The sequence below is a fragment of the Urocampus carinirostris genome, chromosome 3 (assembly GCF_059441175.1).
Source record: "Urocampus carinirostris isolate Australia breed hairy pipefish chromosome 3, RoL_Ucar_1.0, whole genome shotgun sequence".
Classification (NCBI taxonomy): Eukaryota; Metazoa; Chordata; class Actinopteri; order Syngnathiformes; family Syngnathidae; genus Urocampus; species Urocampus carinirostris.
This window is the reverse complement of record NC_142351.1, coordinates 3,010,214-3,029,484: the sequence shown is the minus strand read 5'-3', so window position 1 is coordinate 3,029,484 and position 19,271 is coordinate 3,010,214. Positions and strand designations below refer to the sequence as shown.

Sequence of the window (19,271 nt, the reverse complement as noted above, 5' to 3'; positions counted from 1 at the left end):
ATTATGTTGGTTAATATTCAGACGAAAGAAAAACTTGTTGAAACCATTGTAAACGTAAAAAAAAATCCATTATACGATCTCTTGTTAAAAGTATCTTGATAAAATGTAAAGATGTAAGTATGTATTGTGATATTCCAAAATTTATTTTATGTAAAGTGAAAAGAAAGCTCTTTGATATGCTTTGTTGGGAGTCTTACAAGAGAGAGAACTGCAATGAGATCAAAGAGATCAAAGCCAACAGAAAAGCTAATGTTGTGACTCATCCATTTGCAGAAATTGTAAAAATAAAAACCTCATCATCCAGTCCAGTGCGAATGTGGATCTTTGGTGGGACACGTACACCGCGGTTACATGAGTATAAAAACGGATACAATTTACCTGCAAATGAAATGAGTCACAACATTAGCTTCTCTGCTGTATTTGATCTCTACAAGGGGAGTTAACATTTTAGCACAACAGAAACAAAACAAAAATAAATCCAAACAGCTTGACAACTTCAATCACATTACTGTGCATGTTGAGATACTTGTCAGCTGTGGTTATAATGTTGAAAATTACCTTTTTTTTTGGAGCACCAAAAGATATGTCTTACCGTTGGCAGCTGGCTCTGTGGACTGCCAACAAACCCTGCCTTCCAGTCACATGTCAAAAGCCAAAACAAGCCCCACCCCATATCAGCAGGTGGCACTGTTGGACTTATCATTGCAGGACACTTACCAAACATTATACACATATTTCAGCAGGAATTTCAATAAAACAAAAGTTATTATTACACCCGTTACATATATACAGGGAGTGCAGAATTATTAGGCAAATGAGTATTTTGACCACATCATCCTCTTTATGCATGTTGTCTTACTCCAAGCTGTATAGGCTCGAAAGCCTACTACCAATTAAGCATATCAGGTGATGTGCATCTCTGTAATGAGAAGGGGTGTGGTCTAATGACATCAACACCCTATATCAGGTGTGCATAATTATTAGGCAACTTCCTTTCCTTTGGCAAAATGGGTCAGAAGAGGGACTTGACAGGCTCTGAAAAGTCAAAAATAGTGAGATATCTTGCAGAGGGATGCAGCACTCTTAAAATTGCCAAGCTTCTGAAGCGTGATCATCGAACAATCAAGCGTTACATTCAAAATAGTCAATAGGGTCGCAAGAAGCGTGTAGAAAAACCAAGGCGCAAAATAACTGCCCGTGAACTGAGAAAAGTCAAGCGTACAGCTGCCAAGATGCCACTTGCCACCAGTTTTGCCATATTTCAGAGCTGCAACATCACTGGAGTGCCCAAAAGCACAAGGTGTGCAATACTCAGAGACATGGCCAAGGTAAGAAAGGCTGAAAAACGACCACCACTGAACAAGACACACAAGCTGAAACGTCAAGACTGGGCCAAGAAAAATCTCAAGACGGATTTTTCTAAGGTTTTATGGACTGATGAAATGAGAGTGAGTCTTGATGGGCCAGATGGATGGGCCCGTGGCTGGATCGGTAAAGGGCAGAGAGCTCCAGTCCGCCTCAGACGCCAGCAAGGTGGAGGTGGGGTACTGGTATGGGCTGGTATCATCAAAGATGAGCTTGTGGGGCCTTTTCAGGTTGAGGATGGACTCAAGCTCAACTCCCAGTCCTACTGCCAGTTTCTGGAAGACACCTTCTTCAAGCAGTGGTACAGGAAGAAGTCCGCATCCTTCAAGAAAAACATGATTTTCATGCAGGACAACGCTCCATCATACGCATCCAAGTACTCCACAGCGTGGCTGGCAAGAAAGGGTCTAAAAGAAGAAAAACTAATGACATGGCCTCCTTGTTCACCTGATCTGAACCCCATAGAGAACCTGTGGTCCCTCATCAAATGTGAGATTTACAAGGAGGGAAAACAGTACACCTCTCTGAACAGTGTCTGGGAGGCTGTGGTTGCTGCTGCACGCAATGTTGATCGTGAACAGATCAAAGCACTGACAGAATCCATGGATGGCAGGCTTTTGAGTGTCCTTGCAAAGAAAGGTGGCTATATTGGTCACTGATTCGTTTTTGTTTTGTTTTTGAATGTCAGATATGTATATTTGTGAATGTTGAGCTGTTATATTGGTTTCCCTGATGAAAATAAATAATTGAAATGGGTATACATTTGTTTTTTGTTAAGTTGCCTAATAATTATGAATGAATGAATGAAAACTTTATTTCGAACATAAAAATAAAAACAGGACAAAAACAATGAATCAACAACGAAATAATGTCACACATGTTCGAAAAGGGGTAGTCAGAAGCAGATGCTTATTTTTCCTACCCCTTTATCTTCCCTATAAAACACATTTTATATATAGCTCCTCTTATGTCCAATACAACAAAATCTCATGGATATACTTATTAAATAGGTCAGATATCAATAATTATAATAGTTACAATAATCACATACTTTATACACTAATCTTCGCAATACCCATCCCTCAACGTCATCATGCGCATAATGTCACTGCGGCACCAGTGATAATATCAATAAAAATAAACACAATACTTATAACAGTTCTGATGTGATAATAGAACAATAACAACAAGTTAGCCATAGTTTGAAGTGCAGTATTTCCAGTCTCCCTCATATCCCATTTTCTTCATCTCTGTATTTCGCCAGTAATGCTTTTTTATATTTAAATTTGAACACATGTATATTTGGACATTGTTTGATTTCATTTTGCAAATTATTCCAAAGTCTGACTCCACACACAGACACACACATACTTCTCCTGGTGGTTCTCACCTTTGGGATTTTGAATTCACCACAGCCCCTCAAGTTATAATTTCCCTCTTTCCGAGTGAATAATCTTTGTATGTTTTCTGGCACTATGTTTTTGTTGACCTTAAATAACAGTTGTGAAGTGAAAAATTTTATTAAATCATCCAATTTCAATAAATTGGACTGCATGAATAAAATATTGGTATGATCCCGATATCCTACCCTGTGTATGGTTCTTATTGCACGTTTTTGAAGGATAAAAAGGGGCTGTAGTGAACTTTTGTAATTATTGCCCCAGACTTCTGCACCATAGGTTAAATATGGCAGAACTAGAGAACAATATAATAAATACAATGCATTATAATGTAAAAGAACTTTGGTTTTATTAATTATTGAAATGCTTTTAGATACCTTTGTTTGTATGTGTCTGATGTGTGTTTTCCAACTTAATTTATTGTCTATTATGACCCCTAAAAACTTAATTTCTGATACAATGTCTATCGTGACACCATCCATTTTTACTTCTAAATCTTGATTTGCCTTACGATTACCAAAGAATATTACTTTGGTTTTATTTAAATTTAAAGATAATTTATTTATATCCATCCATACTTTTAGGTTAATTAGTTCACGATTAATACAGGTTACCAAATCCATATAGTTATCATTTGAATAGAAAATGTTAGTGTCGTCTGCAAATACTACTATTTTCAATAGTTTTGAAACATTAAAAATATCGTTAATATATAAATTAAATAGCTTTGGTCCCAGGATAGAACCCTGTGGTACTCCAGGATAGAACCCTGTGGTACTCCACAACAGATGTTACCAAAATTATGCACAGTAATAGTCACCTGCATACACAGATATCCTCCTAAAATAGCTAAAACTAAAAAAGCCCCACTCCAACTTCCAAAATATTCAGCTTTGATATTAATGAGACTTTTGGGTTCATTAAGAACATGGTTGTTGTTCAATAATAAAATTAATCCTCAAAAATACAACTTGCCTAATAATTCTGCACTCCCTGTACATCAATCATCTCATTAGCTGCACCGCTTATCCTCAGTAGGGTCACGGGGGTGCTGGAGCCCATCCCAGTCATCTTCGGGCAGTGGACACCCTGAACTGGTTGCCAGCCAGTCGCAGGGCACAGAGGGACAGACAACTCACTCGCTCATTCACACCTAGGGACAATTTGGACTGGCCAATTCAACTGAAATGCATGATTTTGGAATGTGGCGATTGGCCAAAAAGTTGTCCATCAAAAGTTCAGAGGTTAACGGCTTCTAAAAAATAGTGTTAGAAGTCTTGTTTAGTCGTAAACAGGAATTAGGGGTCTAGACACACAGCTAGAAACAAGGCAGAGATACTTTTCGACTGATTTTTTAATCCATTATGGTGTGTTTTTGAGTAAACCTTTTTAGGATGTTAAAACTATCGTGGAAGTTCATTGCTGTAAGACTATGTCCTTGGTGAACTACGTCAGATTTAGCGTTTCAGGCATGAGTATACTATGAAATCTTGATATTTTGAATGCCAAGAGTTGAAGCATGGGACTCATTTGAACATTATTAGTTTTGATTGTTAAAGGGGGAACGAATTAGGCTACTGATGGGTCAAATTCTGTATATTCTTCATATTCATATTTCAGTTTAATGTTGTCTTACAATGTGGTCAAGGTGATTTCCAGTCTCAACTTCATTTTGGTCCAGGAAGTCCCTTTTCTGTTTTGTCTTGATTTAACACAAAAAAGTGGCAAAAGTCATCACTCATAACATGACTTGACTCTTTTATGGCCAAAATAACAGAACATTTCCAAATGGCTCTAAATTATATTTATTTAGTTCAGAATCTAATTCGGTGGTTACCAATTCGGTAGGCAGGCGGTGCTCTCGGTTTCCAACACAAATTCATTTGATATAGCCTGTGTCTAGCATTTATCATGAAGGATGCAACTTTAAACACAATGTGTTTTCAGCTTTAAATGATCGATTTTGTAGTTCGTTGATATGGATAATGATGGATCAGTCCAAAAGAAAAATAACATCGACCCACAAATAATGCACGCGGTTTGATTTCATTAAACTAAGTTTTATTCACGACAAAGAAAATTGAATCAAACGAAAGAATAAAGCACATTGTTGACACAAGCACTCACTGTTAGCAAGCTGAAAGGTGGAAGAAATGATGCAAGAGGTTAACAGTAATGATCAATGACCTCGGTTTGAAGATAATAAACACATTTCAATGATCCGGGATTGTTCTCATATAGTGCGCCAACATGGGATGAGGTTGTTGCACTAACCCTTTTTGTGTACTTTTGAGAACAAAACGTCCCTCAGGGGAGGAATGTGTGAGAAGCAGAAAATGGCCAACCAGGAAGATGAGGAAGCTTTGTTGCTCTGGTAAGAACAGGCCCCAACCCTAGGGACGTAGGTCGGCGATCTTATTGTTTCATAATAGTAATTGTTGATAACAAGCAAAATTTTATGTAAATAGATGATAAAATAGATCATCTATCAAGAAACATGACACATACACAAATCATTAATCTTTTGACTCCATATGAAGACTTTAGGGTTTCAAGTCAAGTCACATTTATTTGTATAGCCCTTGATCACAAAAATGTCTCAAAGGACTGTTTAAATTTTTTATTATACAGCAGGAGAGCCTGCTCACTTCCTGTGAATTAATGTCGGTTTTTTGATGTGTTGGCAAAGTCAGTGGTTAGGAAAAGGTGAGGGGAAATAGTTTTGTGGCAGTTACGTTCCTATAGACGGCCTATATGATACTTGGTCAATTAAGTGTTTTTAAGTTACAACTCTTTGTGGACGTTTGACCACAAATTGAGCAGGCAAAAGGCTTCTCACCAGTGGGTTCTAGTGTGTTTTTTTAAGTCCCCGCTGTCAATGAATCTTTTACCATAAATTGAGATAACGAATAGCTTCTCCCCAGTATGAATTTGTGTGTGTATTTTTAAGCTCCCACTCGTAGTGAATCTTTGACCGCAAACTGAGCAGGAAAAAGGCTTCTCACACGGGTGGGTTTTTTGGTGTGATTTTAAGGACCAATTATATGAGAATCGCTTTCCGCAAATTGAGCAGAAGAAAGGTTTCCCACCGGTGAGGGTTCTAATGTTTTCGTTTAAGCTTCCACTCACGGTAAAACTCTGACCGCAAGCTGAGCAGGAAAAAGGCTTCTCGCCAGTGTGGGTTCTCATGTGTCTTTTTAAGTCCGTACTCCGGATGAATAATTTTCCATAAATTGAGCAGACAAAAGGCTTCTAGCCAGCGTGGGTTCTAGTGTTTTTTTTAAGTTCCCACTTTTAGTGAATCTTAGAACACAAACCGAGCAGGAAAAAGGCTTCTTGCCAGTGTGGGTTCTTGTGTGCAATTTTTAGTGCCGATATGGATTTATTTTTCACCACAAAGTCAACAGGTCAAAGGTTTCTCACCAGTGTGGGTTCTAATGTGACTCTTTAAGGTTTCACTTTTAGTGAATCTTTGACCGCAAACTGAGCAGGAGAAAGGCTTCTCACCAGTGTGGGTTCTAATGTGTCTCTTTAAGCCTCCACTTTTAGTGAATTTTTTACCGCAGACTGAGCAAGAAAATGGCTTTTCCCCAGTGTGGGTTAGTGTGTGTTGTTTTAAGCTCCCACTTGTAGTGAATCGTTGACAGCAAAGTGAACAAGAAAACGGCTTCTCGCCAGTGTGGGTTCTGGAGTGTTTTTTTAAGCTCCCACTGTCAATGAATCTTTTATCACAAACTGAGCAGGCAAAAGGCTTTTCGCCAGTGTGGGTTAGTGTGTGTTGTTTTAAGACCCAACGCAAAGTAAATCTTGAACCACAAACTGAGCAGGAGAAAGGCTTCTCCCCAGTGTGGGTTCGTGTGTGTTTTTTTAAGCTACCACGCTGGGTGAATCTTTTACCGCAAACTGAGCAAGAAAAAAGCTTCTCGCCAGTGTGGGTTCGTTGGTGTGATTTCAAGTGTCCATTTAGGGTGAATGTTTGACCACAAATTGAGCATGCGAAAGGCCTCTCCCCAGTGTGGGTTCTAGTGTGTACATTCAAATCTCCACTCTGGCTGAATCTTTTATCGCAAAATGAGCAGGCAAAAGGCTTCTCGCCATTGTGGGTTCGTTGGTGTAATTTCAAGTGTTCATTTCGGGTGAATTTTTTACCGCAAACTGAGCAAGCAAAAGATTTCTCGCCAGTGTGGGTTTTTTGGTGTGATTTTAAGGCCCAATTCTGTGAGAATTGTTTTCCACAGATAGAGCAGACGAAAGGCTTCTCGCCAGTGTGGGATCTAATGTGTCTATTTAAGTTTCCACTTTTAGTGAATCTTTTATCGCAAACTGAGCAGGCAAAAGGCTTCTCACCAGCATGGAATTTCATATGTGACTTCATATAAGACTTGCACTGAGAAGATGTGTTACCACCTTCCGACTGCGAGTCGCTTTCAGTGTTTGCGGAGTGGGACGTGTCAGTTTCCACTTGTTGACAGGGGCTGATGCTTAGAGGCTCCTGCCAACCGTTATCTTCGGGTTGACATTGATCTTCGACGGTCACTAGCAAGACTGGAAAATCGTCCTCCTCTTTAACGCCAACAGGCTCCTCATCCTCTGTCTCTTGCTTAACGTGATAAGGCTTCAGATCTTCCTCCTCCTCCTCAATTTTAACAGCCAATACCTCTGGTTCCTGCCGCGCAGTAAGAAGATATTCTTGGCTGACGTCTGCAAGACACAAGTCACATTTATTTGTATTGCCCTTAACTCGTTCAGTGCCGTAACGTAATGTTTTCAGAGGTATTGTCCCCGAGTGCCAAAATGTAAAAAAAAATGCTAAAGGCTTCGGCGCTGCTGATCAATAAGTATTAGGCCTCTGAGAATTAAATCATCACTAGATGGTAGGAGTGGCTATGAGCAGATTCCTTGGTCAACACTTAATACCGCGTTTTGTTCCTGTATCCGCCATATTACTCTGTATGGCAGAGTGTAGGCGCCAGCGTTAACTGTTAACGCTTCAAATCTTTAGTCTTTCTAAAAAAAAATGACTAAAGGCATTCGTTGGGATGACGTTTCGTAGGACCCTGCGATCACATGTGATCATGTGATCCAGCACCCGAGACATCAGGGTCTGAGAATTTTTGCAAAGTCATGCATAAATTTAGTGTTCTTGCAATCAAATGTTATTTTTCAAGCAAAGTGTCCTTGTGTTTATGGAAAGTATGGTTTAGATATTCTAGGTATCAAAAATATAGATATAAAACAAAAAGCACAGAGGCAAAACTTCTGCTTGAAATGCATCGTTTTGCAAGGAGCCATTTTTCTCAGTTTTCCGGGAAACAAGTATTTTCAAAAAACTTGGCAATGTCGTCAAATCGACTAAATCAACTGTTGTCTCATGAAAGATGACTTTTAAAGCTTCCTTTTGGTGTGCCCTATGCCTGTATAGCCACAGAGCTAGATTTTCTGTAGGCCATCAAAAATGAGTCAATTTGGCCAACATCGGCACTTCCCATTTGAGAGAAACGTCCGGCGCTAATCAGAAACAGTCACAGAGGGCTGCAAAGACCACCAAGACAACATCCCATGATCTGAAACCTACGCGAGGGCAAGGAAAAACTAAAAAAATCCCAGCATGAGGAAAATGAAGAAACTTTGAAAATGAGCCACACATGAGGTCATCTCCTTGACCAGGCCAAAATGGATGATGCAAGGGCATGAACAGAAAACGCACAACCGACATCTGTGTTTTTCCATACCATAGGAAGAGTCTGGCTCGCGCCTGGGGTTTAATTGGTCCTTCCTGGGTTTCTAAAACTTGTATTATGAAAAAGAATTATTTGAAATAGAATCTGAGAAACTTATAGGAAGTGACTGAACTCCCCAAGGGATGGATTGGCCTATGGTCAACCAATCATAATGAAGTCCGCCTCCCACCTAGAAAACGTACACTCCAAATTCACTTTTCTCGCTTCCGAACACGCTCGACACGAGCTCTCGTGCCATTTTAAGTTCTCCCATTTTTGGAGGAAACTTCGTTGGGTGTCGTCCCAAAGAATATGCAGAGAGGAGATATGGCAAAAAGGGAACACTCTTTATTGCATTGCTCAAAACAACTCGTGATAACTCGTGATGGTCGCCTGCCAGGGCTCATTCGGTGACTTCCTGCAACATCATCATCCCACGACTTCCGCCAGATGTCTACAAACAATAGGCTCTGTCAGCTGCAAGACTGTTTGCTTCAAGTTCATTTCAGGTTCAACTTTCCTTATCCTTACTTCTTGGCAGCACAGTAACACATGTTTTGCATTTATTTATCAGACACGCTCAAATGAACTCATTTTTTTTTCATATTTTTGGGGGTTTGTTCCACTCTGAACAGGCCTAATAAAAGTAACATTCCAGCAGGTAGGCGCAATGGAAAACAGCATGAGGGCTCTTTGAACTCGGTTTAACATTGCTCACACATCCTTGATAGAGAAAGTATTTCACTTTTAAGAAAAACTCACCCACCTTTTAAGTCTAGAATTAAACACATGGCCGTGTAAAATACACACACACACGAATAAAGCAAAATCATCACTACAATAACTTTCATCATTTATTACGTGTAAAAATATACGTCTTTGATAAGAATCAGCGAGAGAGACGCCCGGGTCTTTTACTACTCGACAGCCGAACGTTAGATGTCAAGTAGAAATGTGCAGTTTGAATCCCTGAAGCATGTGCAGAGTATTTTAGAGGAGTGCTTCGTGTAGCGCGAGCCAATGTGTGTGTTGATGACATAAGCGGAGTCATTTGAAGCCCCGTGAAACGCGCGTGCCATGTCATCGGTTCAGAGAATGATTCGCTATATATATATATATACTGGACTGTCTCAGAAAATTAGAATATTGTGATAAAGTTCTTTATTTTCTGTAATGCAATTAAAAAAACAAAAATGTCATACATTCTGGATTCATTACACATCAACTGAACTATTTCAAGCTTTTTGTTATTTGAATATTGCTGATTTTGGCTTACAGCTGAAAAAAACTCAAAAATCCTATCTCAAAATATTAGAATACTTCCTCAGACCAAGTAAAAAAAATAATTTTATAACAGCAAAACTAAATTAAACATTTGAAAATGTCCATTGATGCACTCAGTACTTGGTTGGGAATCCTTTTGCACGGATTACTGCATCAATCCGGCGTGGCATGGAGGCAATCAGCCTGTGGCATTGCTGAGGTGTTATTGATGCCCAGGATGCTTCGATAGCGGCCTTCAGCTCATTTGCATTTGTAGGTCTGGTGTCTTTCATCTTCTTCTTAACTATACCCCACAAATTCTCGATGGGGTTCAGGTCAGGGGAATTAGCAGGCCAATCAAGGACAGTGATGCCATGGTCAGTGCACCAGTTACTGGTGGTTTTGGCACTGTGGGCAGGTGCCAGATCATGCTGGAAAATGAAATCCTCATCTCCATAGAGCTTTTCAGCAGATGGAAGCATGTAGTGCTCTAAAATCTCTTGGTAAACAGTTGCATTTACTCTGGACTTGATGAAACACAGTGGACCAACACCAGCAGCTGACATGGCTCCCCAAACCATTGCTGACTGTGGGAACTTCACACTGGATTTCAAGCAACTTGGATTTTGCTCTTCTCCAGCCTTTCTCCAGACTCTGGCGCCTTGACTCCCAAATGAAATTCAAAACTTGCTTTCGTCTGAAAAGAGGACTTTGGACCACTCTGCAACTATCCAGTGCTTCTTCTCCATAGCCCAAGTCAGACGCGTCTTCCGTTGTCTTGAGTTCAGAAGTGGCTTGACCATGGGAATACGGCTATTGTAGCCCATTTCCCGGACACGTCTGTGAACTGTGGCTTTTGATACCTGGACTCCAGCTTCAGCCCACTGTCTTTGAAGCTCCCCCAAATTCTGGAAGCGGCTCTTCGTCACAATTTTGTTAAGGCTGCGGTCATCTCTCTTGGTTGTGCAGCGTTTCCGGCCACATTTTTCCCTTCCAACAGACTTTTTGTGGATATGCTTTGAAACTGCACTCTGTGAACAGCCTGCTCTTTGAGAAATTTCTTTTTGTGTCTTACCCTCCTGATGGAGGGTATCAATGATGGTCCTCTGGACAGCAGTCAGATCAGCAGTGATTTAGTTTACTGAACCAAGCTGAGTGTTTTTAAGGCTCAGGAAACCCTCGCAAGGTGTTTCGAGTTAATTAGATGATTCAGGTGATTAGTTGAATAGCCTACTTGTATACTTTTTCATGATATTCTAATATTTTGAGATAGGATTTTTGAGTTTTCTTAAGCTGTAAGCCAAATTCAGCAATATTAAAATAATAAAAGGCTTGAAATAGTTCAGTTGATGTGTAATGAATCCAGAATGTATGACATTTTTGTTTTTTTAATTGCATTACAGAAAATAAAGAACTTTATCACAATATTCTAATTTTCTGAGACAGTCCAGTATATATATATATATATATATATATATATATATATATACATATATATATATATCTTATCTCATTTCATTAGCTGCACCACTTATAAAAGCAATAGTGTTAATAAAATTGTTTAAACCAAAAAATAACCAAAACCACTATGTCTTGCATTTGTTGGAAATTTAATGCAACTTAAACCATTCCAATCTTTGTATTTGTTGTGAATGTAATCGAACGGTAATGCACACCGTACATAAATCCCTTTTGAGCATGTAGCATGTTTATTTTGCCTTTTTCTACTTAAATCCGCTCGTATTGAAACTGTTATGCACTCTACCATAAAGCTTATTATGGCGTGCATTACCGTTCGATTACATACACAACAAGTGCAAGACAAAGTGGTTTTGGTTATATGTTTGCCATTACATTCCCGAAAAGTGATATAAAACGAGGTCAAAGTGGTTGTAGTCGCTACGGGATGCAAATCTCGGCACCCGGCAGGGGCGCATTTCTCGGCATAGCGACCCTGATGTCAAGAATGTAGCAGAAGCGAAAAAGACTGACCTGCCCCGAGCTGCTTGAAAACAGTGTCCAGTCGTCGACATTCTCGCTCGGTCTCCTCTTTGGCTCCTCGAAGCTTCTCTTCAAGAGGTCCTTCCCCACTGGAGCACATTTTCTTTGCTTTTGAACAAAAAAAAATGCAACGAGGTGTCGCTCCAACTCGGAAGTACAAAGGACAAACTGAAATGAAATGAAATGATCGGGACAAACCTTCAAAAAAGGACTGCAAAGTGATACTTCTGTCGAGTTTACGTCGTTTGAAGTCGACTACAGGACTTTTGGTGGTTTTCTCGACATTCTCTTTTTCGCTGGTGGTGCGGCAGCCATGACACCTTCACCTTCGATACACCACTGCAATGAATTGTGGGACACAGATACAACAGAGTGCTGTAGCAGCCCGCGAACTCGTGTGCCTACGTGGCAGCCATTTTGGTCGGTGCAACTTCGAGCAATGGATGTACACTGAAAATAAATCACAACCTCCTCATATTAAAAGAGATTTCCATTTGGGTAACTTGTTGCCATCAACGTTACGGAAAATTAGCTTGAAAACATTGAAAAAAAAATATTATAATTTAAAAAAAAACCTACGTTATTAAAACATTATCTTATGACTGGAATACAGTTAGCAGTCTCCTGCGCGCTGCTAACGGTAAACCACGACGTTTTGTTTATTAACAACATTAAAACCAAAACTGACAAATCGTGCAGCATACACAGTAATGTAATCTATCTTGTGAAGTTGTTTGGGTTTATTTTCGTTTTGTTTCTGTCGCCATTTATGTTAGTGTAACGGGTGTAATAATTTTTGTTTTATTGAAATTCCTGCTGAAATATGTGTATAGTTTTTGGTAAATGTCCTGCAATGCTGAGTCCAACAGTGCCATCTGCTAGTATGGGGTGGGGTATGGTTTTGGCTTCTAACATGTGACCAGGAGGCGGGGTTTGTTGTTAGTCTTACTAGAGAGAACTACAAAGGTAAGACATATCTTTTGGTACTCCACAAAATAAGTTAATTTTAAACATTATAACCCCAGCTGACAAATCTCTCACCATGCATAGTAATGTGATTGATATTGTCAAGCTGTTTACGTTTATTTTCGTTTTGTTTCTGTTTTACTAAATATGAATTCCCCTCGTAGAAATCAAAGAGATCAGACCCAGCAGAAAAAGCTAATGTTGTGACTCATCCATTTGCAGGTAAATTGTACCCATTTTTATACTCATTATTGTTTTTATTCCTATTTTCTCATATACATTAAAAAAAGGATGATGTTGGTTAATATTCAGACGAAAGAAAAACATGTTGAATTCATTGTAAACGTTAAAAATCCACTATACGATCTCTTGTTAAAAGTATCTTGTTAAAATGTAAAGATGTAAAAATGTATTGTGATATTCCAAAATGTCCTTTCTCAAGGTTTCTCTTTTCTCCTCACACTGAGGTTTTTGAGTTTTCCTTGCCCGCATGCTGGTTTAAGATCAGGTAATTGTGTAATTTTGTAACTGGAATGCTGTGCAGTCCTTTGAGACATTTTTGTGATTAAGGGCTATATAAATAAACTTGACTTGACTTGACTCCTGACAACGGTCTGTCCGATAACCACAGTCAATTCTGGTCAATGCTTTCTAACACGGAGAGATGGAGAGGTGATTGCATTCCAGACAAGGTAGGGACAGTAAAAATCCAGAGTTGCGTGATGCTGAATCCACGGACCGAGTACGTTATTTGGGGCAAGTTACCTGAGTTGGCCGGGACGTCAGCGGGCAGCACAGTGGTCGTTGAGCCAACCCAATCTAAGGCTGGGCCCAGACAAGTCCTTGTCGGACGAGTTGTTACTCCACTCTGGGGGGAATGGGTGGGTGCCTGTTAAAGTCTTTAATCCCACGGACAGAGTTGTGGTGCTGAGAAGAAACAGGAAAATTGCAGATGTGTCTCCTTGTATCGCAGCGGAAGACCTGCCCAGTGCAGAGGTCAAGTGCAACGTGCAGAGTGTACAGAGCAAAGAGGTCCGACCCAGGTCAGAAGAGGACATGATGCGTACATTGGAAGCTCTGGGACTGCAAGACATTGACCTGAAGTCATGCGAGGTTTCGCTGCAGTGTAAAGACAAGCTCCTTCATATCATCGAACAATTCGGGTCAATCTTTTCTCGCCATAAGATGGACTGTGGAGAGGCCAAAGAGTTTGTACATCGTATCCACCTTGTTGATGATAAGCCGTTCCGTCTACCCTACAGACGTATACCACCAAGTCAGTATGAAAAACTGAGGACGACTCTGAACGAGATGGAAGAGAAAGGAATTATTCAGAAGTCGACTAGCGACTATGCATTTGCGCTTGTTCTCATATGGAAGCGGAATGGAGAACTAAGGGTATGTACTGATTTCAGAAGGCTTAATGCGAGAACCATAAAGGATGCCTACCCACTACCGAATCAAGCTGATGCTTTGGCCGCACTTGGGGGGAAATGCCTTTTTCTCCACAATGGACCTGACGTCAGGCTACTACAATGTCCCCTTGCACCCTGATGACAAAAAGTACACGGCATTCTCATCACCCTTCGGGCTTCACGAGTACAACCGGCTCCCTCAGGGACTTTGCAACAGCCCAGCAACATTTATGAGGATGATGATGTCGATATTCGGTGATCAGAATTTCATGAGCCTATTATGTTACCTCGACGATCTGATGGTGTTTGCCCCAACAGAGGAAGTTGCACTCCAATGCCTGTAGATGGTGTTTAGTCGCCTCAAGGAACACAACCTCAAGCTCGCACCCAAAAAGTGTTTTTTCCTCAGACGGACTGTGAAATTTCTTGGGCATGTCATCAGTGAGGATGGAATTCGGACTGACCCCGAGAAAGTGAGAGCGATAAATGACGTACAAGTCGCTGACCTAATGGAGTCTGATGGCAAGACGCCATGCCCTAGTAAAATCAGATCTTTTCTAGGCATGGTGATGTGTTACCATAGCTTCATTGAAGCATGTTCTGCGAAGGCAAAACCTCTGTTCAGGGTCACATCTGAATCTGGTGCCCAGCATAAGTGCAAGAAAGGCCGCAAACTAGTGAGGAAAGGTCAAGTGAAGCTGAGGCTTGCTGATTGGTCCGATGCATGCCAGAACGCATTTGAAACACTGAAGCACAACCTCGTGACAGTTGTCACTCTGGCCCACCCAGATTTTGATGCGCCATTTATTCTGGCTGTCGACGCATCCTTCGATGGGATTGGATCAGTCCTGTCACAGCTGCCACCTTAGGGAAAAGTGGCCAGACCAGTCGCCTTTGCAAGTAAAACGCTCTCTCACTCCCAGCTCAACTATCCTTTACACCGGCTCGAATTTCTTGCCTTGAAATGGGCGGTATGCGATAAATTCAGCCATTGGTTGAAAGGAAGGCACTTTACCACTGGGACCGACAATAACCCACTGACATACATTTTGACCAAACCAAGACTTGATGCGTGTGAACAGCGGTGGGTAGCGAAGCTAGCTGCATACAATTTTGACCTGAAGTACATTCCCGGCCCAAAGAACATCGTAGCCGACGCTCTGAGCCGTGAGCCATTTGTACGGTCATGTGTGGGTCATCGCCTTGTTACCGAGCCCTATACCTCGCTCTTCGACCAAGTCAACGGGGTGAACAACAGTACTGTGCAAGAGGTGTTCAGAGTATCCAACAATTGTCACGCTGTTGTAGACGAGAGTGCTGGGACATCAGACGAGTCAGTAAAAAGGGCAATTCCATCAGGCTCCAATGGTTCTGTGACATCAGAAGAAGTTGCTGCTGTCCTCAGTGCTCAGTCCACTGGTGGCGTGGGTCAAGTGATGGGAACAGATGCCAACTTCAATCTTCTGCAGAAGGGAGATCAGTCAACGGCACTCCCACAGAGTCAGCTTGTTGGTTTACAAGAACAGGACAACACAATAAGCAGAACCATGTACTTTGTGCATAGACACAAGAGACCTACCAGGCGTGAGAGATCTGTCGAGTCGCCTAGTGTGATGAAACTACTGAAGCATTGGAGCAGACTCACCATACAGAATGGCATGCTCTATAAAATAAGGAAAGATCCTCACATGGCCAAGAAAATCTTCCAGTTTGTGGTGCCTGATTTATTGAAACAGAAAGTCCTTCAAGGTTTACATGACTCAGCAGGTCACCAAGGCCAGAACCGTACTTTGTCTCTGGTGAGGCAACGATTCTTCTGGAATGGCATGGAACGTGATGTTGTGAATTATGTCAAATCCTGTCAACGTTGTGTAGTAGGGAAAACACCGGAACCAAACAACCGTGCACAACTCAAGAACATAGTCACCTCTGAGCCTATGGAGTTGGTCTGTATAGACTTTTGGACTGCTGAGCAAGAGAACAAGTCTGTAGATGTCCTTGTCGTAACTGATCATTTCTCCAAGATTGCGCACACCTTCCATTGCAGGAATCAAACCGCCAAACAAGTTGCTCGCCGTCTGTGGCAGGATTTCTTCTTTGTCTATGGTTTCCCACGGCGTATCCACTCTGATCAGGGAGCTAATTTTGAGAGCAAACTGATCAAAGAGCTTCTAGAGATGGCAGGGGTGCAGAAATCCCATACGACTCCGTACCACCCCATGGGAAATGGTATCGCAGAACGATTTAACCGAACATTGGGAGATATGATCAGAACCCTTCCCCCTCAGCCCAAAGCAAAGTGGCCACAAATGCTGCAGCAGCTCACACTCTGCTATAACTGCACAGAGCATGAGACAACAGGGTTTGCACCGTTTTACCTAGTGTTTGGTAGGATCCCTCGTCTCCCTGTCGATGTCATGTTTCAACATGCTAATACCAATGATGCTGTTGTCAGCTACTCTGACTTTGTAAGCCATCTGAAGAAAGATCTACATGAAGCTGCTCAGATTGTACAGAGGAATACTCTTAGAGAACAGACTCGCCATGCCAAGCTGTACAACCGTAGGGCCAAAGGATCACCCCTCGTCGTGGGAGACCGGGTGTTGATCGCCAACAGAGGTGTCCCGGGGAAACGCAAAGTTGCAGATAATTCGGAGTCGACCCCGTATGAAGTCATATCAGTCAAGCCCGATCTCAAAGTCTATAGAGTCAAGGATTGTCTGACGGGCAAAGAGAAGGTAGTTCACAGGAATTTGCTGCTCTCTGTTAGCTTCTTGCCCTGTGAGGATGATCTGGCAAGCGAATCTGAACACTCAGGGTGTGACGCTGCTATGCATGGAAGTGATGTATGCCCTGATTTACCTGACGCGGTTGAAGACAGTGATGTCCGTACAGTAAACTGGGTGATACAGGCAGGTGAAGAGCAAGTTCATCCAGAGGTGGAGGATAACTCACTAGACAGCAGATCTGATGCCCGGTCTGACTCTCTCACAGCTGATACATCCAGTCGAGGAAGTCAGCACATCCCCGAACAAGATGTTGGCCATACTTTACTTCAAGTGACAATACGGAAAGCCCATCACAGTGCTCTGAAAACATGATCCCTTTGGGTATGGGCCTCCCAGACGAGACCCCATTGAACACTGACCATCCGGACGCATATTCCCCTGATACTGACTGTTTAGACTTGACTGTCCCAGACCTTCAAGCTCAGGTTATTTGTGCTCAACCTAACCGTTATGGTCTTAGGGTCCGCCAGTCCATCAGGCCTCCTAGTCGTCTTATTTGTCAGATGAATGACCAGTTGGTAGGTGACAATCCTCTGTCCGCAATATCTGCTAGTTCCTAGTTTAAGTTCAGTAGGGATGCACTTTCAGTTTGAGTAACAAAGCTTGAGTAAGAAACAAGAATTGTGCCTATGTGAGCACTTACAACTACAGGAACAATGTTTGATATTTTGATGTAACAGGCATCTTTGAGTCTGTGCTTAGTTGGGAGTTTGATTGCCTCCTTTCTTTTCACACTCCTTTTTGGGAGAGTTTTAGAACTGACATGCACTTCAGTTTGTTCCTTGTAATTTTGTACCAGTTTTTGTGTCTTTTTCATCAGTATTTGCCTTTTTGGCATGTGATTTTTTTTTTGTTTAATGTAGCACTCCCATATTTAGCAGAATTTCAGGGAGGGTGTGTGTAACGGGTGTAATAATAACTTTTATTTTATTGAAATTCCTGCTGAAATATGTGTATAGTTTTTGGTAAATGTCCTGCAATGCTGAGTCCAACAGTGCCATCTGCTGGTATGGGGTGGGGTTTGGTTTTGGCTTCTAACATATGACCAGGAGGCGGGGTTTGTTGTTAGTCTTACCAGTGAACTACAAAGGTAAGACATATCTTTTGGTGCTCCACAATATAAGTTAATTTTAAACATTATAACCCCAGCTGACAAATCTCTCACCATGCATAGTAATGTGATTGATATTGTCAAGCTGTTTAGGTTTATTTTCGTTTTGTTTCTGTTTTACTAAATACTAATTCCCCTTGTAGAGATCAAAGAGATCAGACCCAGCAGAAAAAGCTAATGTTGTGACTCATCCATTTGCAGAAACTGTAATAATAAAAACCTCATCATCCAGTCCAGCCCGAATGGGGATCTTTGGTGGGACACGTACACCGCGGTTACACACACACATATATATATATATATATATATATATATATATATATAGTTTGGATGCGACTTCATACCAGATGCTGCTAAACTTCATTTTATTTCCGAGTAGTTTACTGTAAAAGGCTGAAAAAAAGTTGTAGTTGAATGAAAAAACACTATTCTATCTTTTGCAACATTTTGGAAAGCATTGTTATTGTAGCAGAAGCAAAAAAAAATGTCCAACCTTCCCCGAGCTGCTTGGAAACAGCGTCCTGTCGTCGCGGTCCTACCCCACTGGAGCACATTCTCTCCGAATTTCAACGAAAAAACGTTCCAACTCGGCAGTAAAAGGGACCACAAAGTGATACTTGTGTCGAGTTGACGTCGTTTGAAGTCGACTTGAGGACTTTCTGGAGATTCTATTGTTCGGCAGCCATGACTCCTTCTCCTTCGAAACCCCGCCGCAATGGATTGTGGGTACAAGTGGCACAGATCGCATGATGCGTTCACGAAAATGGGTGTTTCGGGAGATCCTACCAGATACGACCGAAAAACGTCTCAAAAATGTGGGAAATCGGGGTTTTTTAACCCTCAACTGGGGAAATATGATTAGAAGGACACTCGGGGTGGGAGGTCAGAGTTGCAAATTTGGGGTACATTGCCTTTCTCTTGGTCGGAGGTTGGAAAACTCAGTTGTCGTCTCTTCGGGAACGCAGTAACAGAAACACATAGAGGACTAAAATGATCTATCGAAGCTTGGAGTTAAGTGGCCTTTTTTTAAATACATTTTTTGTTGTTGTTTTAGCTCATCTGCAAAATAGATGCTAAATGTCAGTCACACGATACCGTTGGATTGTTGGCATTAAGGTTCATCGATTGAGCAAGTCTCACTAAATCACGCGAGGTCCCGCGAGACTTGGCCCAAGCACCTTTCTCTGAACCGTGAGTCTCTGCCATCTAGCGGTGATATACCGGTACTTCTCTTACCCTTT

At 41.4% G+C, this 19,271-nt stretch overlaps 2 protein-coding genes across 4 annotated transcripts in view; one reads left to right on the top strand and one right to left on the bottom strand.

Annotated features, from left to right (window-relative positions):
• The window catches only part of LOC148368316 (uncharacterized), a 310,091-nt gene that overhangs the window by 229,021 nt on the left and 61,799 nt on the right, over positions 1–19,271 (top strand). The window lies entirely within an intron of this gene.
• On the bottom strand, positions 4,811–18,732 carry LOC148368321 (uncharacterized). Of its 3 annotated transcripts, none has more exons than XM_088330366.1 (4): positions 18,524–18,732; positions 11,948–12,088; positions 11,741–11,857; positions 4,811–7,466 (listed from the first exon to the last, which is right to left on the bottom strand). In XM_088330366.1, exons 3-4 carry the CDS (start codon positions 11,847–11,849, stop codon positions 6,166–6,168), a joined length of 1,410 nt encoding a protein of 469 aa, XP_088186492.1. In that variant the 5' UTR covers positions 11,850–11,857; positions 11,948–12,088; positions 18,524–18,732; the 3' UTR covers positions 4,811–6,165. The 3 variants fall into 3 exon arrangements, with proteins under 3 accessions (XP_088186492.1, XP_088186493.1, XP_088186494.1); XM_088330367.1 differs by having other exon boundaries at positions 11,948–12,075; XM_088330368.1 differs by lacking the exons at positions 11,741–11,857; positions 11,948–12,088.